The sequence below is a fragment of the Monodon monoceros genome, unplaced genomic scaffold (assembly GCF_005190385.1).
Source record: "Monodon monoceros isolate NGI ecotype Baffin Bay Population unplaced genomic scaffold, NGI_Narwhal_1 Super_Scaffold_4, whole genome shotgun sequence".
NCBI classification, from domain to species: domain Eukaryota; kingdom Metazoa; phylum Chordata; class Mammalia; order Artiodactyla; family Monodontidae; genus Monodon; species Monodon monoceros.
In genome coordinates this window covers 13,374,776-13,401,808 of record NW_021703781.1, presented here as the reverse complement: position 1 = coordinate 13,401,808, position 27,033 = coordinate 13,374,776, and the positions used below count along the sequence as shown (strand labels likewise).

Below are 27,033 nucleotides of genomic sequence, written 5' to 3'. Positions count from 1 at the left end.
GGTGAGTAGAAATTGCTAGAAACAATTGTTAAATTCAAAAATACAAATTCAATTTTCTATAAACTAAAACCCAAGAAAAGTATGAATATGATTTATTTATGTTCTCTATTAGTAATCAGAATTAATATTTAGCCATTATTCTTAGAAGCAATTTACATGTTTTCTTAAAATCATCTATCCACAACTAAGAAAGAAACTAAATTTCGTCAGTGTTATCTACCTTGAATGCTTGCCTGAGATTTAAATTTGGAACATTTATATGGCTGTTGTATGGCCCTTGTTTGGTTTCAGAGCCCTGAGGTCAGTATGAATAACTACATTAGTGGGGCAAGCCTCTGCTTCCTCTATGAAAGGTCGTTAATTTAAAAAATGGTATTTGCACCAAAGGTTATCAGACACTTCTAAAATGTCACAAAATATTGTAGTATAACACTTGCTTTGGTTAATCCTTTAAAATTCTATGAACGGGTTAATTCCTTAAGACCCAATATCCCTCCCTTAAGGACTTTTTTTTTATAGCTCTGGTCAGCTTGGGGAAAATACAAAAGACAATAGAAAATAAATGAGCCAATCCTTGTCTGCTTTCTCCATTTTATCTTTCCATAAGCATAAATGTCACCTAAATATAACCTTACAATGGAGAAGAAAGGCACGATTGTGTAATTAACAAAGGGAAAAGGGAGTTCTTTATGAAACTTTTTTTCTTGATGATTCTAAATGTCTGCATATGCTGCTATTGAAGCCACTATCACTTTCCCAAAGTTTTGCTGAATAGATGAGATAGGATTGTATTCCTAACAGATAATTACTGCAATGCTGTCACACTGTATGATGTCATTCTGACATGGAAACTTTGTCAGTGAAACTTCGTCAAGTGACACCTAATTTAAGCTACAGTATGAGGAGACTGCAAAGGAGAAACTTTAAGGAAAGTCAAAAGCAAAAAGGGTTCCTTGTTTTCCTTCAGCTCATTTAAAAGGTCAGCATTAGAACAAGTACCCAAGTGGAGACTGAGACACAGTGACTGAGGTGTTTAATGAAGTAAGCAATTTATAAAGTGCAGAATAACAATACTAGGGAAGACAGAACATTTGGCACATTCCATCTGGTTCTTAATATCAGGGAAATTATAAAGATAATGTAAATATCCCCTTATTCACTTTATTTATTTTTTAATAAATTTATTTTATTATTTATTTATTTTTGGCTGCATTGGGTCTTTGTTGCTGCACACGGGCTTTCTCTCATTGCGACAAGCGGGGGCTACTCTTCGTTGCAGCGTGCGGGCTTCTCATTGCGGTGGCTTCTCTTGTTGTGGAGCATGGGCTCTAGGTGTGTGGATTTCAGTAGTTGTGGCCCACGTGCTTCAGTAGTTGTGCCTTGCGGGCTCTAGACTGCAGGCTCAGTATTTGTGGCGCACAGGCTTAGTTGCTCCGCGGCATGAGGGATCTTCCCGGACCAGGACTTGAACCCGTGTCCCCTGCACTGGCAGGCAGATTCTTAACCACTGTGCCACCACGGAAGTCCCATCCCTTATTCACTTTATGTCTGACCATGGCCATTCCCATCTCCTATATTTCTAGGCAATACAGCCTCCTCAAGCAGTTGAGAATCTAAGGAGTACTTCTGATGGCATCTTTAGCCTCCTTAAGATGTTCTCTTACCCAGGATTCATTTCTAGTAAATACATATATGTGATTATATGTAAGGCTGTTCAAAAGTATCTTTAAGTAGACCATTTCTTGTAGAACTGCTATTATATGCACTGTCACTGAATCACTTATGTCATATTACGAGGGGTTACTATGTCCTGCATTATACTATATGCTGTGTAGAAAAATAGCACACGATCCTTGCCTTCAAGGAAATTACAGTTGGATTATGTTAACTATATCAATCCACAGGAAACAATTTGGAAACCATAAACATGGTACAGATTTACATGCTTATTGGTGTGCTCAGAGTAGCCAGTATTCAGCAGAAAGAGATCAATTAGAATAAAATAATAGAACATGATGAAAGGGTTTGTCTAAGCCCTTCCTTTGAGATGTGATGCAATTAAGGAAGGTCTGCTTCATTGAGGAAGTGGGATTTGAATTAGGCCTTAAACAATGAGTACACTGAAAATAAATATGAAATTAGAGATTTAACAGAATTAATTTATCTCACTTTTCCTGATTTTATTTGTATGAAGATGTACATACTCTATCCAACTGAGCTTTGCCAAATAATCCATAAATACATAAAGTATACATGATTAACAATGCCTTTAATGCCAAAAGACAGCTTACTTTCTTAATCCAAACCTCACTCTATGTAATTATTTTTTGCAAACTACTAGTTGGTTATATTAACACTTGAGTAATCTTGACAAGAAGTTGCTTTCAGCTGTTAAAGATCCAGATGCTGATCAGCATGCATTAAGTGATTCAGCTTAATTGGTTCCATCTAGATAAATTACTTACCTCAGTTCCTATCACAATTTCTTCCCTGGCAGAGAAGAACAGAAACTCATATAGCTTGTAGTGTTGAAATAAGCTGAAATACAAAATAAATGTGGAAAGCTGATAAGTTTATTTCAGGAAAAAAGAGCAAATATGTAAGAATATTTATTACAGGAAAGTTGTTTGAATTGACCAAGCTAAAGATATTAAACACTAATATGAAGTTAGCCACCTCCTTTACTCCAAAATACGTTGCCCAGAAATGCTAAGCAATTAAAGGTTTATTTTTTTTGAGACACTGACAATATAACATAGTACCTAAATTAATATCAGTAAACTAATCTGTGATGAGTGGATAGGTTTGGGGTAGATTTCATCTTGACTTTTCCTGGCTCACAACCAAATATTGCACTGCCTCTAAATAACACCAAACTTCACATTCTTTTTCATGTTTTGCTCCAAACTGGAGTCAATTTCCTCTCATATGAATAGCACTGAATTCTATAGGCTACTTCCATATCAATTACTTCTCACATTCTCAAACTGTTTCAAGATTAAGGTAATTTCTGATAACACCTGAAGAATGATGCAACATTAACTGAAATACTTTTTAGATGAATGATTTTCTTGAAGAATATTCCATTACACATCAAAGAGAAGAATTAATTTGAGAAAGATAATTTCTTTAGTTCCTACCCGAAAGACTAAATGGTCAGTGTATAAAAACTATAAAGAGCTAAAAGAGCTTAAAAATATATAGTTCAAGTAAGATTAAAGATCTCAGCAATGTGTTACTGAGAGTTAAAAATTTACTGAAGGGTTGACTTCTAATATCCTGTTTGTGATAATATTTGAATTTTTCTAATTCTCTTCCTGCTGGTTGGGAAAATTAATAGACTCATAATACAGCAAAATGCTGAAGAACAAAAAATTGTCTTAGTGGTTTCTCTTTCACTCTGGTGCCTTTTGCTATTTAAGAAAATTGATTTTAATATAACTGAGAAATTAACATTTGCAAAATGTAGCTACAGAGCATGTATAATAATGGCTTCTCCTGAATGCTGTAATGGATCAAAGTTTCAATTCATTTGAAATCAACGAAGAAATCCTCAGGCAGCTGGGTCTCTCTGAGTTATATTAGCAGTTGAGCTCACTACTAACACAATCCATTAAACTGATGGGTGTACAGATTCAGTCATGGTTTGTTTTGTTTTGTTTTGTTTTTGACTACATTCAAATTAGTCATCAACATACAGAAAACTAGCTTAGCTTTTGACATTACTTTGATCTGTTGGCTAGAAAATACAAGATTAGTGAAGTTTGATGATTCAATGAAGCAAAATAAATTCAAACTCTCCTTCCCTTACATTGGTTACCTAGAGAAAGCTTCAAGGTTAAAACTATTACATTATCAGTAACTGACTTTGAGTAGAAAAATTAAAGACTGTAGAATATTTTGGAAATAGCTTGGCTTCTTCTCAGTTAACTAGTCTAAAACTTTCCTTTCCCCATCTTGTGTCACACAACAAAGTCAATTCATAAATCTTTCTTCCTGCAATTTCATAATCTTTCCACGTTATTCTCCTTATTGCATACAACAGTTATTAGATTATCCCATACCAAAAAAGAAATTCACTTCTTACAATGAAAATAAAATGCATGACTTGGATGCAGTGGCCAAAGATACAGGGTTGGGCAAGGCCAGGACTACAGTGAGACATACAAGGGGAGAGGGGGCCACCAAAGGGAGGCACTTACTCAGGGGCAGGTCAAGTCATACCACCATTGCTTTGCTCTGGTCCCCACCAACAGCTGGGGTTCTCTCACATTACCAGGGAGCTATTAAATGGCCTCACATGGGAACAAAGTGACACTTCTGTTATGGGAGCGTATTTTTTCCCTCTTCCTTTGGACTCCCAGCTGACTCAAGCCCCTAGACTATTTTTGTCAAACATCTTGTCTTGGTCCTAAATCAAAGGGAGACTACTCAGAATGAAAATGGTCAAGACATCTGGCTCCAGGCCAGGAAGGACATTTGTGTGAAGAGGTGTTTTTTGTTTTTTTTTTCCGGTACGCGGGCCTCTCACTGTTGTGGCCTCTCCCGTTGTGGAGCACAGGCTCCGGACGGGCAGGCTCAGCGGCCACGGCTCACGGGCCCAGCCGCTCCGCGGCATGTGGGATCTTCCCGGACCGGGGCACGAACCCGTGTCCCCTGCATCGGCAGGCAGACTCTCAACCACTGCGCCACCAGGGAAGCCCCTGAAGAGGTGTTTTAGAAGTGTTTTCTTATATTGAGTATATGTCTGTGCACTTTACCTTCACCTAATTTCCAGGGAATACATAGAATATACAATGACAGAAATGCCCTTGAACCAGATACATGTCTAAATGACGTCTTATATTAAAAAGCTATGTATATGTTGTGTAAGTAGATTACTCAGTAGCAATGCTGGGGAGGAATTTTGGTATTCATTTTTTCAATTCACAGACACATCATGGAATATACAGTGTAGACTCTATTAAAAGCATCAAATGAAATTTCAATTTTTTTAAGCTTTATTTCTTTATTTTTTAAATTTTTGGCCACGCAGCATGTGGGATCTTAGTTCCGTGACCAGGGATCTAACCCATGCCCTCTGCATTGGAAGCATGGAGTCTTAACCACTGGACTGCCAGGGAAGTCCCCGAAATTTCAATTTTATTGTCAGTTAAGTTTCATGTGCTACAGGTCACGTTCCAAAACGCACACTCCCAAAACTGACTAGGGCTTTCACTGGTTGATTAAACTTAATTATTAGGTTAAACTGAAAAATGGTTATACTTTTTTTTGATAACTGAGCTAGCTTCATATTTAGAAAACATCTTTGCAATCATTAAAATGAAAAGTATTATATGATTTAATTGACATTAAACTTGCATTTGTGGACACATGAGACATTCTGAACAGGTGTTGCAGAAAAGCACATTTCTCTTGACACAACTTCAGAATCAATTCCAGATATCCTACTTACCAACTGATATTTTAATTTCTGTGACAGAGACACTTAAAACATGTAATTTCTTTGAAATCACAATATAAATATTAAACAGCATAAAAGCTAGTTCTGATTTACTTTATTTGACTAAACTTTCAAATATTACTTTTTTTTTTTTTTGGAGAAGTAAGACTAGGTATTTTTGGTGTGTGAAGTTACCCTGGTTTGGGTCAAAAGGTGACTAACACTGACATCCCCTCTTCACTTAGCCATTTTCTGAATGTCAATAAAATGTCAAGAAATACGCTGATGAACATTTGTCCAGAAAGATGATATGAAAGAGAAAAGAGCTGCCATCTTTCACCATCTAGAAAGTGCATGGGTTTTGGTGCTGTGGTTAACTATCAGTCCTGGTGCCCATTATAGGACTCTTGGGCTGAGAGCTCAGCTGAAAAATGTATTCTGCAAGAGAGACCTGGAAGGCTCAAATGGAGAGAGAAGGGAAAGAAGGATGCTCTACAAATGTGCAGAGAATTCCCCCTGCCCAGTGATTTCCAAACTCTGATGGGCAGAAATACCTTGGGGAACAAGTTCTCCTCCAGCTCTGGGTTTCCACTCCCTTCCCTCCCCGCCACACAAGGATCTCCCTTTAATTGATATGGAGACTACTGTGGCTTTTAGTGAGAGACACACATTAGGAGGTATACTGTAACATTAAGAAGTCATATTATATCAAATGCTATTACATAAAAATATATCATACACCATTATTAATTCATGCCAGAAACCAGTATATAAACCTTATCATATTAAACACATTAGTTTTTTAAAAACTTCCAGGCTACAACCAGGATCCTTGCCAAGCAAATCATGAGCATGTCTAGACCATCATACAGCACCATTTATTTTAGAATTGTAAAACTTAAAGTTGGAAAGTACTGCAGTATATAGTAACAGAGGAACAAAGAAATTCTGCAGAAACTTTTAGTTAGGCAAAAGAAAGATTTTTACCAACTCTTGTTTAAATATTTGCTAACTTAAAAAAATGTCCCTTGGGAGAGATGCAAAACTCTAATGCAGACCTTGTGACAGATCATATAAAAAGACAGATTTCTTAGTTCAACAATGAAGAATCACTGTAAGAAAAATACTTTCCCTCCATCCACCATCATTTTCGAAGCACAAAGAAAGACTTAATGAATTTAATTGGTCAATACTACAAATATTTCAGGGTATATAATAAATTTGAGGAAGTATGTATATAAATCTCTTCAATTTCTAATATAAAGCATTTAAAATAAACGTTTAAATGGAAATGTTACTCTTTAAAACGTAAAATTTTAAGGTCAAGGTCAACTACCTGTAGTATAGTCTATTGTAATCAAATCTGAATAATCTGAAAGAATCATTTGATTAATAAGAACAGTATTATTTAGAGATTCAGAGAAAAAAATTCTTAGACAAGAATTACAGATCTAAATGAAATTATGCTTATCAAACATAAACTTCTTTTTAAGAATGCAAGGAAAGCCAAAATGTTCAATGTCCTGGTTTTTATTTATTGGATGGATGATTTCAATATTATCTAATTATCGGTTGGGTTAATTACTGCAAAAATTTTGTAAATGTCTAACTTCATTAAAAATTGAATTAGCTTCTATTTAATAGACATTTTCTAGAAAACATAAAGTGAAAACTAAATGCTACTGAAAAAAGTCCATACCTGATTTTCAAGTAATCAACAATAGCATTGGCTTGTCTTACATCAAAGATATTCCATTCCTCATTTTTTTGTGAATGGGATGGTCCTATTTCAGCCATAACTTCTCTGAGCCATTTTATGCTGTCTTCTAAGGACATATGCAGTGCTGAGATAAAATCCAAAGAAGTCTAAAGCATTATTTTCATAGATGTTTTGGCAACAAAATAACCCAAGATGTCCTTAATGTGTAACAATTCCATTTTTCAGTATTTGTGACAACAAATGGTAAAACTATTGCTGTTTGTTTATGCTAATAATTACATTTTATGTAAAAGAACAGGAGCTTACACACCCAACAATTGTAAATTACCTTAATGCTACACAATTGTCTAAAGAGTTTGTTTCCATTTTAAGATGCAAAAAAAAAAAAGAACCCTCAATCTATCCTAAAGATTACTTTAGAATGGAAAGGAAAAATTTTTCATAATCTTAGATTAAGAGTATAGATAGAAACGACACAAGGTTGGTTGGATTAGCTGGTAAGGAAGGCCTACAAAGTAGACTCAGCCACTGTAGACAGCAGAACCAAACCCAGAGCTGAAAATGTAAATGAACAGAGTCAACTAACACTCGGCTTTAGTTGATTGTTACCATGTGGGAATTTGGGCCTGAAGATTTTCAGTGGATGCCAGAAATATGGATTTTTATGTAAAAATCAAGATTTTTTTTCTTTTCCAAGCTACAGACATAACTTATGTAAGCTGTTTCTCAAATGTATGCCTGATGGTGGTGGTGAGAGCCAGATGACAGTGCAAAAAGAGTGACACTGACACCACTTTGCCACCATTACCAAAAATAAACAAGTCAATGATTGTGGTCTATTCTCTCGCAATTAAAAGCAAACAAACAACAAAGCAAAACTATCTTCTAAGGCATCTGCCTAGTTGAAAAAGAAGTAGATAAGTGTCAAAAACCTTGGACTTAAATTTTATAATGTGTATAATACAAACATTAACCTCCATCTTCTTTTCACATTTTTACTTGTGGCAGACAAATATTATTTACAATACACACACAGCTCCCTGCATCCTGAGGAGAATCCAGGTAACTGGAGTGTCCAAACTGTCCTTTGCTGACAAGTGGGGGGTGTATGGACACGAGACCGAACAGCATGGAGGTGGAGAGTTGAAAGGCTCTAGCAAAAACAAGGTTGGATTGGTTGCTTGGAGGGGGTGATTGTCAGCTGGTGGCCAGGATGAGGGCCTGGGGGAGAACTGTGCTGAACAATGTGAATCCCACCTTCCCAATCCCAACCAAACTTCTGTCTCTCTTAGGAGACCATTAGTAAACTTTCCAAGTCTTGTTAATGGGGTGGCTTTTTCAGGGAAGTAGAAGGTGAGAGTGCAGAGGAGTTATGAGAACACAGGCTGATTGTCAGAACCAATTATTTCTGGGTTACATAGCTTCTCTTTCTGGGATATAAGTGCTAGGTCCCCAAATTACTAATAAAATGACAGTAATTTAAAATTTTGGAAGACACTATAAACACCAACTTGTAATTTGTTTAGTCTAGATTCTTTTCTATGTGTAGGAATTAGAAAAGCATAAAACTATATAACAATTAAAATCTGGTTTAATGAATGACAATTAGTCCAATTCTCATGGCCTCCTTCCAGATCCTGTTTTATGTCTGTCAGATACATAGAATTATTACTGGATAACTAGGCTTTCCTGTATCATTCTAAGTGGAGTTCAATTATTACTGAACATTTCTTTTTCTTTTTTTAAAATTTATTTTAAAATTTATTTATTTTTGGCTGCATTGGGTCTTCGTTGCTGCGCGCGGGCTTTCTCTAGTTGTGGTGAGCGGGGGCTACTCGGTTGCGGTGCACGTGCTTCTCATTGTGGTGGCTTCTCTTGTTGCGGAGCACGGGCTCTAGGCGCACGGGCTTCAGGAATTGTGGCTCTCAGGCTCTAGAGCTCAGGCTCAGTAGTTGTGGCGCACGGACTTAGTTGCTCTGTGGCATGAGGGATCTTCCCGGACCAGGGACTGAACCTGTGTCCCCTGAATTGGCAGGTGGATTCTTAACCACTGCGCCACCAGGGAAGTCCCTATTTCTTTTTCTATGATAAACTTCTTTTGAAAATAGTAAGAGTAATTTCAGAAATGAAAAATCTGTTGGATAAAAGCAATTAAAAAATGAATGGATTAAAATCTGAATCATTTTATTAATAAAACGGTATTAATTAGAAATGCAGAGAAAAAATTTAGATGATTCTAATTCTAGATGTGTTTATACTTATCAAGCACAAAAATAAATTTATATTACTATTTCCTTATGTTAAAATATAACTGACTCTTTAAAACTGTTTTTCTATGTCTAATGTCTTTCTACAGATAATGGCTTTAAAAATTAGGAAAGTTATCATTTCACTTATCTAACTGAAATGTTTGCCCTTTTAAAAATCACATTTAGTGATGTGATTAAAATATGAAAGACTAAACCAATTAAATACTAAGGGCTGTTAGAAATAAAATTTATCCTTGAAAATTTAGGGTAATGAAAGAACATACTATACTTATAATTAGCTGGAAGATTTAGATTGGTACCTCATAACTGCCATTTACTACCTAGGTAATCTGAGCTTCATTTTCCTTATCTGTGAATGAGAATAATACCAATTCTCAAAATAACAGTGCTATTGTGAAGATCAAATAAGGAATGCATGGGAAACTCCTGGTAAACTGAAAAGACACATATACATTACATGTATATAGTGCTTTCTAGAATTTAGCCCAAAGCCAGGCACATCTCACGTGGTCAGGAGGATGGGCTCTCGCTCTCTGGGGTTCAGATTTAACCTCTCTGAATCTCATATATTCTTCTCATTTTTAAAATGAGGAGAATAATGGAACTATCTTATAAGACTGTGCATGAATTAAGTGCAAAAGGATTTGGAAAGCAAATGGCACTGTGAGTGACACAAGTTAATCCTGTATAAATGTTAATTATTATTATCATTATCATCATCATTCCTGTTTGGAGGAAAAACAATTCAACTTCATAGAATTAAAAAGCGTTCTATGGTTATTTACCACATTCATGTTATATAGAGGACAATCAATCTTGGCCCATCGACCTAGATAGAGGCCAAATACCTAGTCTAATACTCTACATCCTGTCCTTGGTCAGGCCCTGGAAAAACTGAAACTCAAAATGTATATTGTTAAGGGACTTCCCTGGCGGTCCAGTGGTTAAGACTTCGCCTTCCAATGCAGGGGGTGCAGGTTCGATCCCTGATCAGGGAGCTAAGATCCCACACGCCTGGAGGCCAAAAAATCAAAACATAAAACAGAAAGCAATATTGTAACAAACTCAATAAAGACTTTAAAAATGGTCCACATCAAAAAAAAATCTTTAAAAAAATACATATATACTGTTAAGATAACTGTACAAATTCTACGTTCCATAATCTTTTAGTTTGATCTACTTTGATTCCAGGTGGGTTGTCTGCAGAATATCTTGTGGATAATGTAGCACAGTATGAGACAAGGGATAGATCAGAAACCGAGTCAGTATAAAGTAACAGTCCCCACACTAGAATTTTATTAGTAACCGTCGGCCACACTACAGCTCACAGCACAAACTGTGCTCTTCGGTGCTTTTTCTCTGAAGATGTTGCCAGATGGGATGGGAGTGCTCACTATGTGCTCAGGACTCCACCACCTCTTAGTTTAAGTATAAACATACTTCATCTCCTTCCCTGGCACACTTGGCTAAGATTACATTCTTTCCTGATGGTAACTATAACCTTGTTAGGTTGAAAGGTTTGAGAGGATTTTTTTTTTTTTTTTCTGCCAGAAGGAAAACTAGATCTCTTGCTTTTTTCCGGTTAGGTTTTACATACGTACTTTCCCTCTCTCATAGTTTATGAGTACTTGGATGGATCGTGCTCAAGTTTTAAAAATTCATTTTTGAACTGATATCAACAATATAAAGTTTCACATAAAAGAAATATTCATAAGTTATGTTATGGAAACCGTTTAAAATGGAAATGTCTTGTCAAACTTGTAATGTGAGATCCATGAAATTTTTCTACTTTCCTTTATTCTGTTTCTAGTTTGTGAATTCTCAGCTCAGAGGTTGCAAAGCTTAAGACTGTTCATGTCATGTACTTCTTTTTACAATTTAATTCATAGATGACATATTCACATGGTTCAAAAATATATGTGAAGGTGTATTGTGAGAAGGCTTCCTCCAGTCCTGTTGTCCATGTGCCCAGTTCCTACACCCTTTGCACAGAAAATTTTATTAGTTTTTTCTGTATTCTTCCAGCATTTCTTTGTATATATAACAAATAAAGACATAGATAAATACTAATCCTGTCTGTTTTATAAACAAAAGAATACAATTCTGCACCTTACTCTACTCAGTAACAACATATGATACCTAGAAAACCTTCCTCATTCTTTCCTTTTTTACTGCTGCACAGTATTCCAATTTAGGGATAGGCTACTCCCTACAGGTAAAGTTTTAATTTTGGAGTAGTTTTAGATTTACAGAAAAGTCGCAAGAATATCACAGAGACTCCCCATATACCTCATACACAGTTTCCCCCATTGTTAATATAGCTATGGTACATTTGACACACCTAATGAGCAAATAGTGATATATTATTATTTAAGTTCACCCTTTGGATTTCTTTAGTGTTTTTGTTTTTTTTTTTTGTGGTACGCAGGCCTCTCATTGCTGTGGCCTCTCCCGTTGCAGAGCACAGGCTCCGGACGTGCAGGCTCAGCAGCCATGGCTCACGGGCCCAGGTGGGATCCTCCCAGACCGGGGCATGAACCCGTATCCCCTGCATCGGCAGGTGGACTCTCAACCACTGCGCCACCAGGGAAGTCCCCCTTTAGTTTTTATTAAAGCCTTTTTTCCTGTCCCAGGATCCCCTCCAGGACACATTACATTTAGTCGTCATGTCTCCTTAGACAGCACAGTTTCTCAGATTTTCCTTGTGTTTTTTTTTTTTTTTTTTTTGCAGTACGTGGGCCTCTCCCACTGCGGAGCACAGGCTCCGGATGCGCAGGCTCAGCGGCCATGGCTCACGGGCCCAGCTGCTCCACGGCATGTGGGATCTTCCCGGACTGGGGCACGAACCCGTGTCCCCTGCATTGGCAGGCGGACTCTCAACCACTGCGCCACCAGGGAAGCCCTTTCCTTGTTTTTAAAGGCTTTGACAGTTTTGAGAAGTACTGGTCAGATATTTTGTAGTATGTTCTTAAACTTGGGTTTATCTGATACTTCTGTCATGATTAGACAGGGGTTAAATGTTTTGGACAAGAAGACTACAGTGCCATTCTCATCACACTATATCTAGGGTATTGCTATTTAACCTGGCTCATCACTAGTGGTGTTAGCCTTAGTCACCTGGCTGAGGTTGTATCTGTCAGGCTTCTCTACTATAAAGTTACTATTTTTCCCCCTTTCCATACTGTCCACTTTGGAAGGAGGTTTGCAGCCCTCACTTAAGGGGTGGCGAATGGTGTTCAACTTGTTGTGGGTGAAGTACCTACATAAATTATTGGGAATTTTACATGGGAGATTTGTCTCTTTTACCCCAGTTAATTATTTATTCAGTCATTAATTTCCATCAGTATGGATTCATGGATGTTAATTTTATACTTTGGATTATAATTCAATGCTATGTTATTTCATTCAAATTATTTTAACTTTGGGCAATGGGAGCTTTTTCAGTTGGCTTCTCTAATCTTTGACATACCCCCATCATTCTTGACAAACCCCCATCAGTGTTTTTTTGGCACTTTCTTTTGGCCACTACAAGAAACCCCCAGGCTCACCTTTTATGTTCCCTGCTCTAGGTCTACAATCAGCCATTTTTCTAAGGAGTCCTGGTTCCTTTTCTTGGAGAATGAAATTATAATCCAAGAACTGGGTCCTGGGTGGTATGCTCACTGCCACTGGATGTCATTGCTTTTTGGCCCTCTTTGTGAACAGAGCTAAGAAGTATGTGTGTATATGTGTTTACACTTAACTATACAACTATTCATCTGTATATCTATTAAGTTAAACAAGAATTCACACTGATGTTTTCAGTTGATGTGTCTAATCTTTTGCTTTTTCAAACATTACTGCAAGTAATGACTTTACATACACGTCAGGTTACACGTGTGCCAGTGGATATGTAGGATAAATTCCCAAAAGTTGGATTGCTAGGAAGAGACAATACATTTGTCAAAGAGACAATACATTTGTAAATTTGATAGACAGCTGCTAACCTACATTCCACAAGGGGGTTTTTACTTCCATTAGACATATAGAGAATACTTGTTTTCTTACAGCTTTAACAGCTGAGAATGCTACCAAAATTTTACAGTTTTGTCAATTTGATATATGACAAATGACATTTCTGTATAGTTTTAATTAACATTTTTCTTATTATCTTTAAGGCTGAACTTTTCATTTGTTTAAGAATCATTTGTATTTCTTTAGTCATATCCTTGGCATACTCTTCTATTGCACTATTGGTCTTTTTCTTCTTGCTTCTGCATTCTCTTTTTATATTACAGAACGTAATTGTTTGTTGATGTCTGAGATGCAATGTTTTTCCCAGTTTCTAATTCTTATTTTATTTTGATTCTGGTATTTTTTCATTGCAGACTTCTGGCTTTCATATATCAAATTTAACTATCTTTGTCTTTATGGCTTCAGAATTTTGAAGCATAATTATAAAGGTCTTCCCCATCCAAGGCTATAAATAAATTAACCCATGTTTTTCTCTAACATTTTTATGGCTCCGCTTATTTTACATTTAAGGGTTTGATCCATTTGGATGTATTCTGGTTTATAAACAAAGAAAGGTTTGAATCCAATTTCATTTTATTTTTTTCTTGATGGATACCCAGTCGTCCCAGTATTATTTATTGAATAATTATCTTTTCACCACAGATTTGAAATGCCATTTTACCAAATACTGAATTCCAGTGATTGGGTCAACTGCTTAGCTTTCTGTTGTGTTCCTTTGGTCTATTTAGTGATTCACCACTGTGTCCAAACACTTGAGATTTTATAACACTACTAGTACTACTACTACTAAGATACGCTAAAGCTTGTTACACTTTTAAAAGACAGTTTTTCTGGCTATTTCTATTTTTTTATTTTCCACATTTTTTTGTTAGAATCACCTTGCCTAGTAACCCACTCCTAGGCTAAAACATTAACAAAAAACTTGGCATTTTTATTGGCATATTCATATTATAAATTAACTTGGTGAGATTTAGCATTTTTATGACGTTGGGTCTTTCAAAGAACATTGTAAGTTTTTTCCAAATTCCGGGCTTCCCTGGTGGCGCAGTGGTTGAGAGTCCGCCTGCCGATGCAGGGGACGCGGGTTCGTGCCCCGGTCCCAGAGGATCCCACGTGCCATGGAGCGGCTGGGCCCGTGAGCCATGGCCGCTGAGCCTGCGCGTCCGGAGCCTGTGCTCCGCAACAGGAGAGGCCACAACAGTGAGAGGCCCGCGTACCGCAAAAAAAAAAAAAAAAAAAAAAAAAAACTTCCTTTGTGGCTTTAAAATTCTTTGAAGTTTTCTTCATATAGGGCTTGCACATTACTTTTTTAAAAGTTTATTCTGCATAGTTTCTATTTCTTGTTAGAGCATATATATTTTCTTTCACTAAATCTTTTATCTTTGTTTTCATACATAAATATTATTAAAAATTATACAGTGAAATTGACTTTTCCTTTTGGTGTACAGTTCTATGAACTTAAACTCTTGTAAAGATCATGTAACCACCACGACAATTGTGATACAGAACAGTTACATCACCTCAAAAAACTCCCTCATGCTATCCTTTTATGTCCTCTTCTCACCCCAACCTCTGGCAAACACTGATTTGTTCTCCACTGCTATAGTTGTGTCTTGTTGAGGATTTCCCATAAATGTAATGATACAGTATACAATCTTTTGAGACTGACTTCAACTCAGTATGATGCTACTGAGATGGATCCAAATTGTCGTACCATGGTTCAATCACTTTTATTGCTGAGTAGTGTTCCATTGTATGGATATACCATAGTTTGTTTACCTGTTCATCTATTGATAGACATTCAGTTTTGAGCACTTATGAATAGAGCTGCTAGACAACATTCGTGCACAGGTTTTTGGGTGAACATATGTTTTTCTTTCTTTAGAGTAATGCCTAGGAGTGGGATGGATGGGATATAATTTTATAAGACGCTGCCAACTATTGTCCAGAGTGGCTGTGCCACTTTGCATTTCCACAAGCAAAGCATAAGAGTTCTAGGTGCTCTGTGTCTTTGTCAGCATTTGGTATTGCCAGTATTTTTTAGTTTAGCCATTCTAATAGTTGTGTAGTGGTTTCATAGAGGTGTTTTTCTTTTCTTTGAACATCTTTATTTTTATACAAAAGCTTCTCATTAGTTATCTATTTTATACATATTAGTCATAGTGGTTTTATTTTATATTTCCCTGACAAATGATGTTGAACAACTTTTCAGGAGTTTATTTGCTATCCTTATATCTTCTTTGGTGAAGGGTTTGTTCAAATTCTTTGCCCATTTTTAAAATAAGATAAACTTTATTTTGGAAAAGATTTATATTTATAGAAAAATTACAAAAATATTATTGAGAATTCCTGCACACTCCACACAGTTTCTCTTATTTTTAACATCTAACATTATCATGGTACCTTTATTTATGACTAATAAACCAATTTTATATATTACAATTAACTAAAGCCTATATTTTATTTGATTTCCTTAATTTTTACTAAGTGTCCTTTTTCTGTTCCAGGATCACATCCAGGATACCACATTACACTTGGTAGTCATGTCTCCTGAGGTTCCCCTAGATTGATAGTTTCTTGACTTTTCTTGTTTTTGACAACCTTATCAGTTTGAAAAGGACTGGTCAAATATTTCGTACAACATTCCTCAATTTGGGTTTGTCTGATGGTTAAACATAAGTTATGGGTTTTCATGGCTTTGTCCATTTTTAATAGGGTTGTTTGTTTTCTTACTGTTGAGTTTTGAGAGTTCTTTATATATTACAACTACAAGTCCTTTTTCAGATATGTGATTTGCAAATATATTTTTCCCTGTCTGTAGTTTGTCTTTTCATTCTTTTAACAATGACGTTCATAAAACAAAAATTTTTAAATTTGATGAAATCCAATTTTTTTTATGGGTCATGTTTTGGGGTTCACTTCTAACAACTTCTTGATAACCCAAGGTCATGAAGATTTTCTCCTATGTTTTCTTCTAAAAGATTTATAGTTTTATATTTTAAATGTATATCTGAGCCATTTAGATTTAATTGTATCAAGTGAAAGTTCAGGTTGAAGTGTATTTTTTTCAAAATAGATGAGCAGTTGTTCCAACAACATTTATTGAAAAGACTACCTGGTTCCACTGAATTGCTTTTGCATATTTATAAAAAAAAATCAGATGACCATTTCTGTGTGAGTTTATTTCTGAATTCTGTCTTCTGTTCCATCAATTTATGTGTTCATCTCTTCACTAATTCCACACTGACTTCATTACTGTAACTTTATAGTAATTCTTAAATTGAGTGGTAAGATGGATGCAGCTTTACTCTTATTTTTCAAAAAATTTTTAGCTGTTTTAGGTCCTTAGCCTTTCCATATAAATTTAAAAAATCAATGAGTACGTCTAGAAAAAATCCTGCTGGGATTTGGATTGATACTGCATTAAATCTACAGATCAATTTAGAAGACATCTTTTTTTTTTTTTTGCGGTACGCGGGCTTCTCACTGTTGTGACCTCTCCTGTTGCGGAGCACAGGCTCTGGACGCGCAGGCTCAGAAGCCATGGCTCACAGGCCCAGCCGCTCCACGGCATGTGGGATCTTCCTGGACCGGGGCACGAACCCGTGTCCCCTGCATCAGCAGGCAGACTCTCAACCACTGCGCCAACAGGGAAGCCCTAGAAGACATCTTTACCATGTGGAGACTTCTAATCCAAGGACACAGTATGTTTTTTCATTTGTTTAGGTTTTATTTCTTTTATCATCATTTTAGCATATAGATTGCGTACATTTTGTTAGATTTATACTCAAGTACTTCTCTTATTTTTTGAGTTATTGTAAATGATATTATCTGTTAAAATTTTGGTAACCAATGTACATTGCTAGCATACTGAAACACAACTGACTTGTGTGTTTTGACCTTATTCCTGCAAATTTGCTAAACTCATTAGTTCTAGGAATTGTTTTGATTCTGTGTAATTTTGTATATAGAGCAACATTTCATCTAAGAACAGGGACTGCTTGATTCCTTCCTTTCCAATCTACATGTGTTTTATTTCTTTTTCTCACCATACTGCACTTATTGCTAAGACTCCTATTCTTATGTTGAATAGGAGTGGTGAGAGAAGACTTTCTTACCTTGACCCTGATCTTATGGGGAAAGAATCTGGTCTTTCTACCACTAAGTATGATGGTGGCTTTTTTGTAGATGTCTTTTATGAGGTTGACAAATATCACTTCTTTTCTTAATTTTCTGACTTTAAAAACATAATGAATGGATACTGTATTTAGTCAAATGCTTTCTCTGCATGTATTTACATGATCATGTGTTTTTTTCTTCTTTCAACTATTTACATTGATCAGATTTTCAATCCTGAACCAGCATTGAATTTCTGGGATAAAGCCCAACTGGTCATGCATATTATTCTTTTTATAAATTGCCTGATTCATTTTGATGACATTTTGTTGGGAATGTTTTTTATATTCATTAGGGATATTGCTCTGTAATTTCTTCTCCTTCTCCTATCCCTACTCTGCCACCTTTCCTCTACTTTTCCTTTTCCTTCTCTTTCTTCTCCCTCTCCCCTCACCTCTCCTTCTTCTCTCTTTCTCTTTGTCAGGTTTTGGTATGAAGATAATTTTAGCCTCATAAAATGAGTTAGGAAGAGTTCTTTCCTCCACTATTTCTGGAAGAGGTTATGTATAATTGGTGGTATTTCTTCATTAAATGTTTAATAGAATTTTCCATTGAAAACATCTGGGACTGAAGAAGTTTTTCCAAAAGTTTTTAGCAACAAACTCAATTTCTTAAATCATTATGGGAATATCAGGTTGTCTATTTCATCTTGGGTGAGTTTTGTTAGTTTGTGGTTTTTGAGAATTGGTCAGTTCCTTTTTGTTTTCTAATGTATGTATAAAATTAGCAGTCTCTTAATATTCTGTAAATGTCTGCAGGATCTTTAGTGATACCCTTTTTTTATATCTGATAATGATAACCTGTGCCTTCTATCTTTTTTCTTAGTTTTGCTTCTTGTTTATCAATTTTATTGATCGTTTCAAAGATCCTGATTTTTGTTTCATTGATTTTTCTCCATTGGTTTTCCATTTTCAATTTCATTGATTTCTGTTTATTTCTTTCTTTTCTGCTTGATCCATGTTCTTTTCTTCTGGCTTTCTGAAGTTTAAGCTTATTCATTTTAGACTGTATTCTTTTCTAATATAAGCATTTACTGATAGAAACTTCCCTCTTATCATCGGCTCAACTGCATCACACAAATTTTCATGTTTTATTATCATTCATTTAAAAATCTTTTCTAATATCTGTTGAGACTTTCTCTTTGACTCATGGACTGTTAAGAAATGTGCTGTTTAATATCCAAGTGTTCAGAGATTTTCCTGACATATTTCTATTACTAATTTCTTGTTTAATTCCATTATGGTCAAAAAATATATTTGTATAATTTCAATTACTTTATTTTATTTACTTATTTATTTTTAAACATCTTTATTGGAGTATTATAATTGCTTTACAATGGTGCGTTAGTTTCTGCTTTATAACAAAGTGAATCAGTTATACATATACATATGTCCCCATATCTCTTTCCTCTTCCATCTCCCTCCCTCCCACCCTCCCTATCCCGCCCCTTGAGGTGGTCACAAAGCACTAAGCTGATCTCCCTGTGCTATGTGGCTGCTTCCCACTAGCTATCTATTTTACATTTGGTAGTGTATATATGTCCATGCCACTCTCTCACTTTGTCCCAGCTTACCCTTCCCTCTCCCCGTATCCTCAAGTCCATTCTCTAGTAGGTCTGTCTTTATTCCCGTCTTGCCCCTAGGTTCTTCGTGACCTTTTTTTTTTTATAAGATTCCATATATATATGTGTTAGCATATGGTCTTTGTTTTTCTCTTTCTGACTTACTTCACTCCTACCTAAGGAGACAAAAGACCTGTATGCAGAAAATTATAAGAAACTGATGAAAGAAATTAAAGATGATACAAATAGATGGAGAGACATACCATGTTCTTGGATTGGAAGAATAAACATTGTGAAAATGACTCTACTACCCAAAGCAATCTACAGATTCAATGCAATCCCTATCAAACTACCACTGGCATTTTTTCACAGAACTAGAACAAAAAATTTCACAGTATGTATGGAAACACAAAAGACCACAAATAGCCAAAGCAATCTTGAGAAAGAAAAATGGAGCTGGAGGAATCAGGCTCCCTGACTTCAGACTATACTACAAAGTGACAGTAATCAAGAGAGCATGGTACTGGCACAAAAACAGAAATATAGATCAATGAAACAGAATAGAAAACCCAGAGATAAACCCACACACATATGGTCACATTATCTTTGATAAAGGAGGCAAGAATATACAGTGGAGAAAAGACAGCCTCTTCAATAAGTGGTGCTGGGAAAACTGGACAGCTACATGGAAAAGAATGAAATTAGAACACTCCCTAACACCATACATAAAAATAAACTCAAAATGGATTAAAGACCTGAATGTAAGGCCAGACACTATAAAACCCTTAGAGGAAAACATAGGCAGAACACTCTATGACATAAATCACAGCGAGATCCTTTTTGACCCACCTCCTAGAGAAATGGAAATAAAACCAAAAATAAACAGATGGGACATAATGAAACTTAAAAGCTTTTGCACAGCAAAGGAAACCATAAACAAGACCAAAAGACAACCCTCAGAATGGGAGAAAATATTTGCAAATGAAGCAACTGACAAAGGATTAATCTCTAAAATGTACAAGCAGCTCATGCAGCTCAATATCAAAAAAGCAAACAACCCAATCCAAAAATGGGCAGAAGACCTAAATAGACATTTCTCCAGAGAAGATATACAGATTGTCAACAAACACATGAAAGAATGCTCAACATCATTAATCATTAGAGAAATGCAAGTCAAAACTACAGTGATGTATCACCTCACACCAATCAGAATGGCCATCATCAAAAAACCTACAAACAATAAATGCTGGAGAGGGTGTAGAGAAAAGGGAACCCTCTTGCACTGTTGGTGGGAATGTAAATTGATACAGCCACTATGGAGAATAGTATGGAGGTTCCTTAAAAAACTAAAAATAGAACCACCATACGACCCAGCAATCCCACTACCGGGCATATACCCTGAGAAAACCATAATTGAAAAAGAGTCATGTACCAAAATGTTCATTGCAGCTCTATTTACAATAGCCAGGACATGGAAGCAACTTAAGTGTCCATCAACAGATGAATGGATAAAGAAGATGTGGCACATATACACAATGGAGTATTATTCAGCCATAAAAAGAAACGAAATTGAGTTATTTGTAGTGAGGTGGAGGGACCTACAGTCTGTCATAGAGAGTGAAGTAAGTCAATTACTTTAAATTTAAGGTTGTTTTATGACACAGGATACAGTCTACCTTGGTGAATGTTCCATACACACTTGAAAAGAATGACTATTCTGTTGTTTTGGGGTGTACTGTTCTCTGAATGTCAATTAGATCCAGTCAGTTGATGTTGTTTTTCTTTTGGTTTACCCTGTTTGTGGCCTAGTCAGCATCGTGAATTTACAGGCTTATGTCTTTTGCTAAATTTGGGAAGTTTTCATCCATTGCTTCTTCAAATGTTTGTTTAGCACTGTAGTCTTTCTCCTTTTGGGACACTGATGATATGTATATTAGAACTTCCATTGTCCCACAGGTCCCTGAGGTTTTGTTCATTTGCTTGCCAGTCTTTTTTTCTCTGTATTGCGCAGATTGGATAATTTCTATTGTTCTATCTTCAAGGTCACTGATTTCTCCATTCCGCTGTTGATTCCATCCAGCGAGATTTAAATTTTGGTCACTGTATAATTTGGTTCTAAAATTTTAATCTGTTTCTTCTTTATACCTTCCATTTCTTTCATGATTCTTTATATTTTAACATTTGTTTCAACAATGTGTATAACTTTTCATTTAAGTTATTTTATAATAGCTATTTTGAAGTCTTTGCCATATAATCTCCATATCTACTTCATCTTATTGTTGGCAATAATAATGTTATTTTCCATGCAAGTTGATATTGACATTGTTCTTTGCCCAGTAATTTCGGCAACAGTGTTAAAAGAATATGTTTCGAGACATGTAGTACTCAAAGATTCTACAAATATTTGTGTATGAGGAAAAAAACAGCCAAAGTCTGTCTTTTTGATGATATACTAAGAATTCTTTTTTGGAAGGTTGTAGTTCAACCAATGTTATATTATTTATCAGGTCTCTTAATAAAATATGTATTTTTAATTGTAATACTGGAAAAGACTGAATTCTCAGGACTAACTACCTGAGACTTCAGTTTTTGTTTTTGTTTTTTTTTTTTTTTGTGGTACGCAGGTCTCTCACTGTTGTGGCCTCTTCCATTGCGGACCACAGGCTCTGGAGGCGCAGGCTCAGCGGCCATGGCTCACGGGCCTAGCCACTCCGCGGCATGTGGGATCTTCCTGGACCGGGGCACGAACCTGTGTCCCCTGCATTGGCAGGCGGACTCTCAACCACTGTGCCACCAGGGAAGCCCTTGTGTTAGTTTTATACTATGTTCTTATGTGCAGGATAATTTGAAATCAGTCAGTTAATATCATACAATTTTTTTCATTATCAATTATAATTATTTTTTTCTTCTATTGGTACTGTTATTTATGTTTAACATGGCACCCATACCTAAGTAAAAGCAAAGATGAAATTCTCCTATTTGTAGAGAAGGAAAATAGTGATTTCTTCTCCTCACATACAAGAACTACCAATTCTTCCCTTGTTACGGGTGATGAGGAGGAGGAAGAACACGTGGGGCAGAAGTGGCTTCTCTACTAATTTTGCTAGCTCACTTAATATTTCCCCTGCATCTGTATAGTTAGAAATTGATACATAGAACAGAATAAGCTTTTTGTGACCAAAAGCCATGCATAAATTTTACTAGGATGATGGTGACAATTCTTCAGGGGTGACAGGGTCTTCTACCTGCCCAAATTAAAAAAAAAAGAAACTAAAAACAAGCAAACAACCAAAAAGAAAAGAAGAGACAAAAAGGAAGGAAGGAAGGAGGAAGGAAGAAAGGAAGGAAGGAAGGAAGGGAGGAAGGGAGGGAAGGAAGGAGGGAGGGAGGAAGGAAGGAAGCTCTCTCCCATAGACACAAGCATGTCTTTCAACTGAGTCAGAAACACCTTTGCGTTTATTATGCTCAAGGTCTTTTGATTATATACTCTAAGATTGAAGTTCTAGTTCTTCTACTTCCCGGCTATGCAACTTTGTTCTCTGGACTGCTTGCTCAACTCTGAAATAGTGATTACAATACCTCCCCTGCAGGAGTTGCTCTGCATTCCATAATGTATGTTAAAGATTAGAACCAAACATACTGCCTAGTGCAGACTTGGCAATAAATAAATGATAGATTTCTTTCTTTTCCTCCTTCCAAATAGCAATTCTGTTTATTCTCAAACAAAAGTCATCACATTTTAAATTGCTCCAAGGAAGAATTTCCAAATTTCCTGTAGTAACTCATTTCAATTTTATGTAAGAAAAAAAGTCACAAAATATAAGTGTATGTGAATAATGTCTATTTCATGGGGTTTTGATATTGACCAAAGTACCTCCTATTAACAGTAATCCTGAGATATCCCAATAATAATTACAGGTAAGATGAGATGAAAACAGCTCAAAAAATGAAAAAATATCTAGATAAATCTGAGCTACTTGACATTTTGGGGATGGATGGCACTAATAAGATTTCAAAATGAAAGTAACATATTTGGCAAATTAATTACTATGAGAACTTTAGCCTTGTTAAGTATTATTTGAAGCTTTATAACTTAATGAAGATATGAACTATATTTTTGCTAAAAAACAATAAAATTAGGAACTTTTGCTGAAGAACATTAATTTAGACAGAAGAAGATTAATTTAGACAGTGGGCTAAATTTTCGTTTCTTAAAAAAAGAAAAAATAATGTACTTACTTTTAAGATTATGAAGTAACATATCCAGTAAAGTCATAAATTTTGAATATTGAATAATAGAAAAGTCCATTCCTCTTGCCCACAAAAATCCAGATACATAATAATCTAGTAGACTGGCTTCCTTTAAACAGGTTTGAAGATTTCTGAAATTCAGAAACTTTTCCAGTTTCCTGTAACAAAAAGAAAAATCCAGATATTAAAATTGATTAAATAATGAACAGTTCCTTTTCTAAGTTTTGAAAACAGGTATTTTTCTTGAATGAAAATTCTATAATGCTCATAATCTGAAAATATCCATGGTTATATCAAAAGCCGAAGTCAAAAATGGCATTCAAAAGAGAAACAGAGAGAGAGCAAGAGAGCGAGCACGCGTGCAAACTCTTATTGGTCTTTTCTCTACTTCTTGTAAATCTTTTTCTCCTCCCCTCTTTCTTCATTTTATCTTTGAAGTATAGTAAATTTTCGTTTTCCTTTTCCCTCAAATTCAATGTCTTTTTCCATGTATACAATCAAGTTTCTTTTATTTCTGACAATGTTCTGGAACTAGATTGTTAAATATTCATTCTGCTTTCTTTTTTAAAGAATTCCAATTATGTCTATTTTACTCATTTTTTTCTATAACTGTAATTTTCTCTTTGAACTTCAAAAAAATTTTAAGTCAATTTCCTTTTCATTTTATATGCTTTTCTTGTTACTGTCTTCTATATCTCTTGTGTTTTCAGCAGTGTTAATTCTCCCTTGGGCTGCTTATAACTTTCACCTCTGCGAGATCTCGCCTTTTCTACTTCTTTAAAAAATGTTTCATCACCTTTCCTTATCTCTACCTTGAATTTTTGTATCTGTCTTATGCTCTTGTGATTGCTTCGTAAGTGTTCTTAACTCATGGTAAATATTTGATCATTTTTTGTTTGTTTGTGGCCATATTCTTCTGGTGTATTTTCTTTGCCTGCCATTTCTTTTTTCTATTCTTCAATTTTTTTCTTGCAGTGTCTTTGTATGTAACCTCCTTGCTTAATGCTCAAACCTGGCCATATTACAAGATGTTTTCTATATGATATAATTTTATGTCAATTATTCTAGTTTTTATTCTTTTTTCAGTTAGTGTGAAAAAGGGAAAAAGTAGAATAGGTTCTCTTCACTATCACATAAACAATCTATTTCTTGTAAACATGGAAAGTATCTGCTCTAAGCCTGTGTATTCTGGTCTTGCTATTGCAAACAAGGGTTCTTGAAATGGCACTTCAGGGTTTTCTCCTCACCTGGGAGAATAAGTATATTTTTAAGCTTATTCTCAGATCTTCCACTATGTACATCCTCCTTGTAATTTCTCCTGCACTTCTGCTTGATCTACAGTGTTTCTGGTGGGCATCCTCACAGTTTGTGGTCTGTGCTTTCAGCATCTCCTTGTTAGTAGAAATGGAATTGGTATTTCCTAGATGCTTATATGTGATTTCTGAGGGAATGTATGAATGTGTGTATGTGTGTTTGTGTGTGTGTGTGTGTGTGTGACAACTTTATACTACCATTTACAAAAAAAGAGTCCTTATTATTCACAATACTGAAATAAATTACACAATCAGAATAATGAATACAGCAAGATTAAACAAGTCTGGGAATAAATAAAGCTGATATTGCGTTTAACTCACTCTCTAATATACATTTCATTTACAGTAGTATCTGCGTAGACCCCAACACCCAAAGTGAGATCTGAGTCTTTTCAGCCAGTCATGCTTCTCATCTCCCTTCTCATAATGCCATATAATGCCTTTCAGTATATGGCATTCTCTATAATAATTATTGATCTACAGTGAGCACTCTCCTAAATTGTTCTAGTTAATGAAACTAATGGTAAGGGTCATTTTCTTCTGTGGAACAAAAATCAGAAGAGTTAAGTAAGTAGCTTTGGCTGCTGCTGGCAGTTATTTTATAACCATAAGCAAAATCAGTCCTAAGACTAAGCGTTACTTCTTGATACTATTGAGGACTTGAGTCAACCAACCCTGGAGTCAATCTCTCTCTGAATGTCCCGTTATGTGATATTTTACATACACGTGTGTGTGTGTCTGTGTGTGTGTAAATGTGTGTATACTTTATTTTTAGGTCAATATGATCAGTTTTTTATGCTACATGCAATTAAAAGCATCCCAACTGATACATTTTGTCAAGCACACAAATCAAATTGTAGATGCAGAAATGAATGGGGAGGCAATCTGGGGAAGAAGGTTACCTCACTAGCCAGGCATCTTCCATTTGCACTGGATATCAGTCAGCAAGATTTATTTTCCAATGTTTAATGTATAATACCATTTATTCTTAAGTAAAAGTCAGTAGGAAAATGTCTATAGTAATAAAAACTTGTGGTATTTTAATGGAATCAACAAATAGGCCAATGGAACAGAAAGCCCAGAAACAGACCCAATATATATGGGAATTGGTATATGACAGAGGTAGTATTTCAAATCAGTGAGGGAAGTATGAATTCTTCAAAAATGATGCTGGCAGCATTGACTATCCACATAGAAAATAAAATACTACCTCAACCAATACATGGATTAACTAAAACAAACCCATTAGTATTTTATTCTGAATTATATTCTTTTGACTCCCTAAATTTACTTACTCTTCACTCTACTGATTTCTGCTACCTAATGTTGCTAAGGAAAAGTCTGAGGCCTGCCTGATAATTTTCTTCTCTAGGTGACTTTCTTTATCCCAGAGATGAGGTAATATATGAAGTTTTATTCTATTAAAATATTTAAATCAAAGCTTTTTTGGGGCAGTTTACAATAAGAGTATATTTGTTTGATACATAGTTTTGCACAGCAACTTTTCTTATTTTATCTTCTATCAAACTTTTATTTTATGAAGTTTAAAGTATTTTTTTCTTATACACTAAGTTAGATGTATATTCTAGCATCTTCCAATTGCTTTAATATGCATTTTGAATGTTTTCTTAAATTTGTTTTCCATTACTGCCTTGATTTTCAGCAAAATAAGTTCTATATTGGATTTATTCTTTACCTTAGTTTCTTGCCTTAGTGTTAAAAGCTTCTTAATTTACATATTTTATAATCTCTTCTTTTATCTTGTTTTATGAAATCAATGCCCTCTTTAGTCATCAGCTTTTGCCTAACATTTTCTTCTGTTTACAGAAGTTAGTCTTCCTTCTAAGTGTATTCTTCATCTGCATGTTATTGTTTTAATTAAATATCTGACCTGAATAGTGGCATGTGTTCTTTGCTTTACATTTTTATTTTTTCAATGTTTAACTATATACTAATAGACAATTGCCTAAGAATAATATGAAGTCTCTTTAAGTTTCCTCCACCTTCGCTCTCTTTCCCTAATGTCCCCTCCATCACTTTCCATAGTACCATTTGAATCTTAACCTTCAACTTGAACTGCAGGCTAAATATTTAACATTTCTGTTCTTCATTCAGTTATTTCACTCCAAAGGAAACTAAGCAGGGAGGCATTAGGAGCAAGACACTGCTGTGGTTTGAATGCAAAGTTTCCATGCATTTTACTGTTAAATCTGTAAGCTTTTCCTCTGGGAATAAAGGGAGATGGAACAGGTGAGAGGGGAGAGATGGCCACAGATGTAGCATGA

General features: G+C 35.5%; 1 protein-coding gene across 4 annotated transcripts in view; it reads right to left on the bottom strand.

The window, feature by feature from the left end:
* Positions 1-27,033, bottom strand: part of CABCOCO1 (ciliary associated calcium binding coiled-coil 1) — a 127,645-nt gene that overhangs the window by 87,515 nt on the left and 13,097 nt on the right. For 3 of the 4 annotated variants that reach the window (XM_029245579.1, XM_029245582.1, XM_029245580.1), the window contains 3 exons: positions 23,424-23,593; positions 7,143-7,287; positions 2,466-2,538 (listed from right to left, as the gene is read on the bottom strand). In XM_029245579.1, coding sequence (XP_029101412.1) covers positions 2,466-2,538; positions 7,143-7,287; positions 23,424-23,593 — 388 coding nt within the window. Of the gene's footprint in view, positions 1-1,404; positions 1,678-2,465; positions 2,539-7,142; positions 7,288-23,423; positions 23,594-27,033 lie in introns of those variants that run through there. The other variant, XM_029245581.1, reaches the window with a different exon arrangement.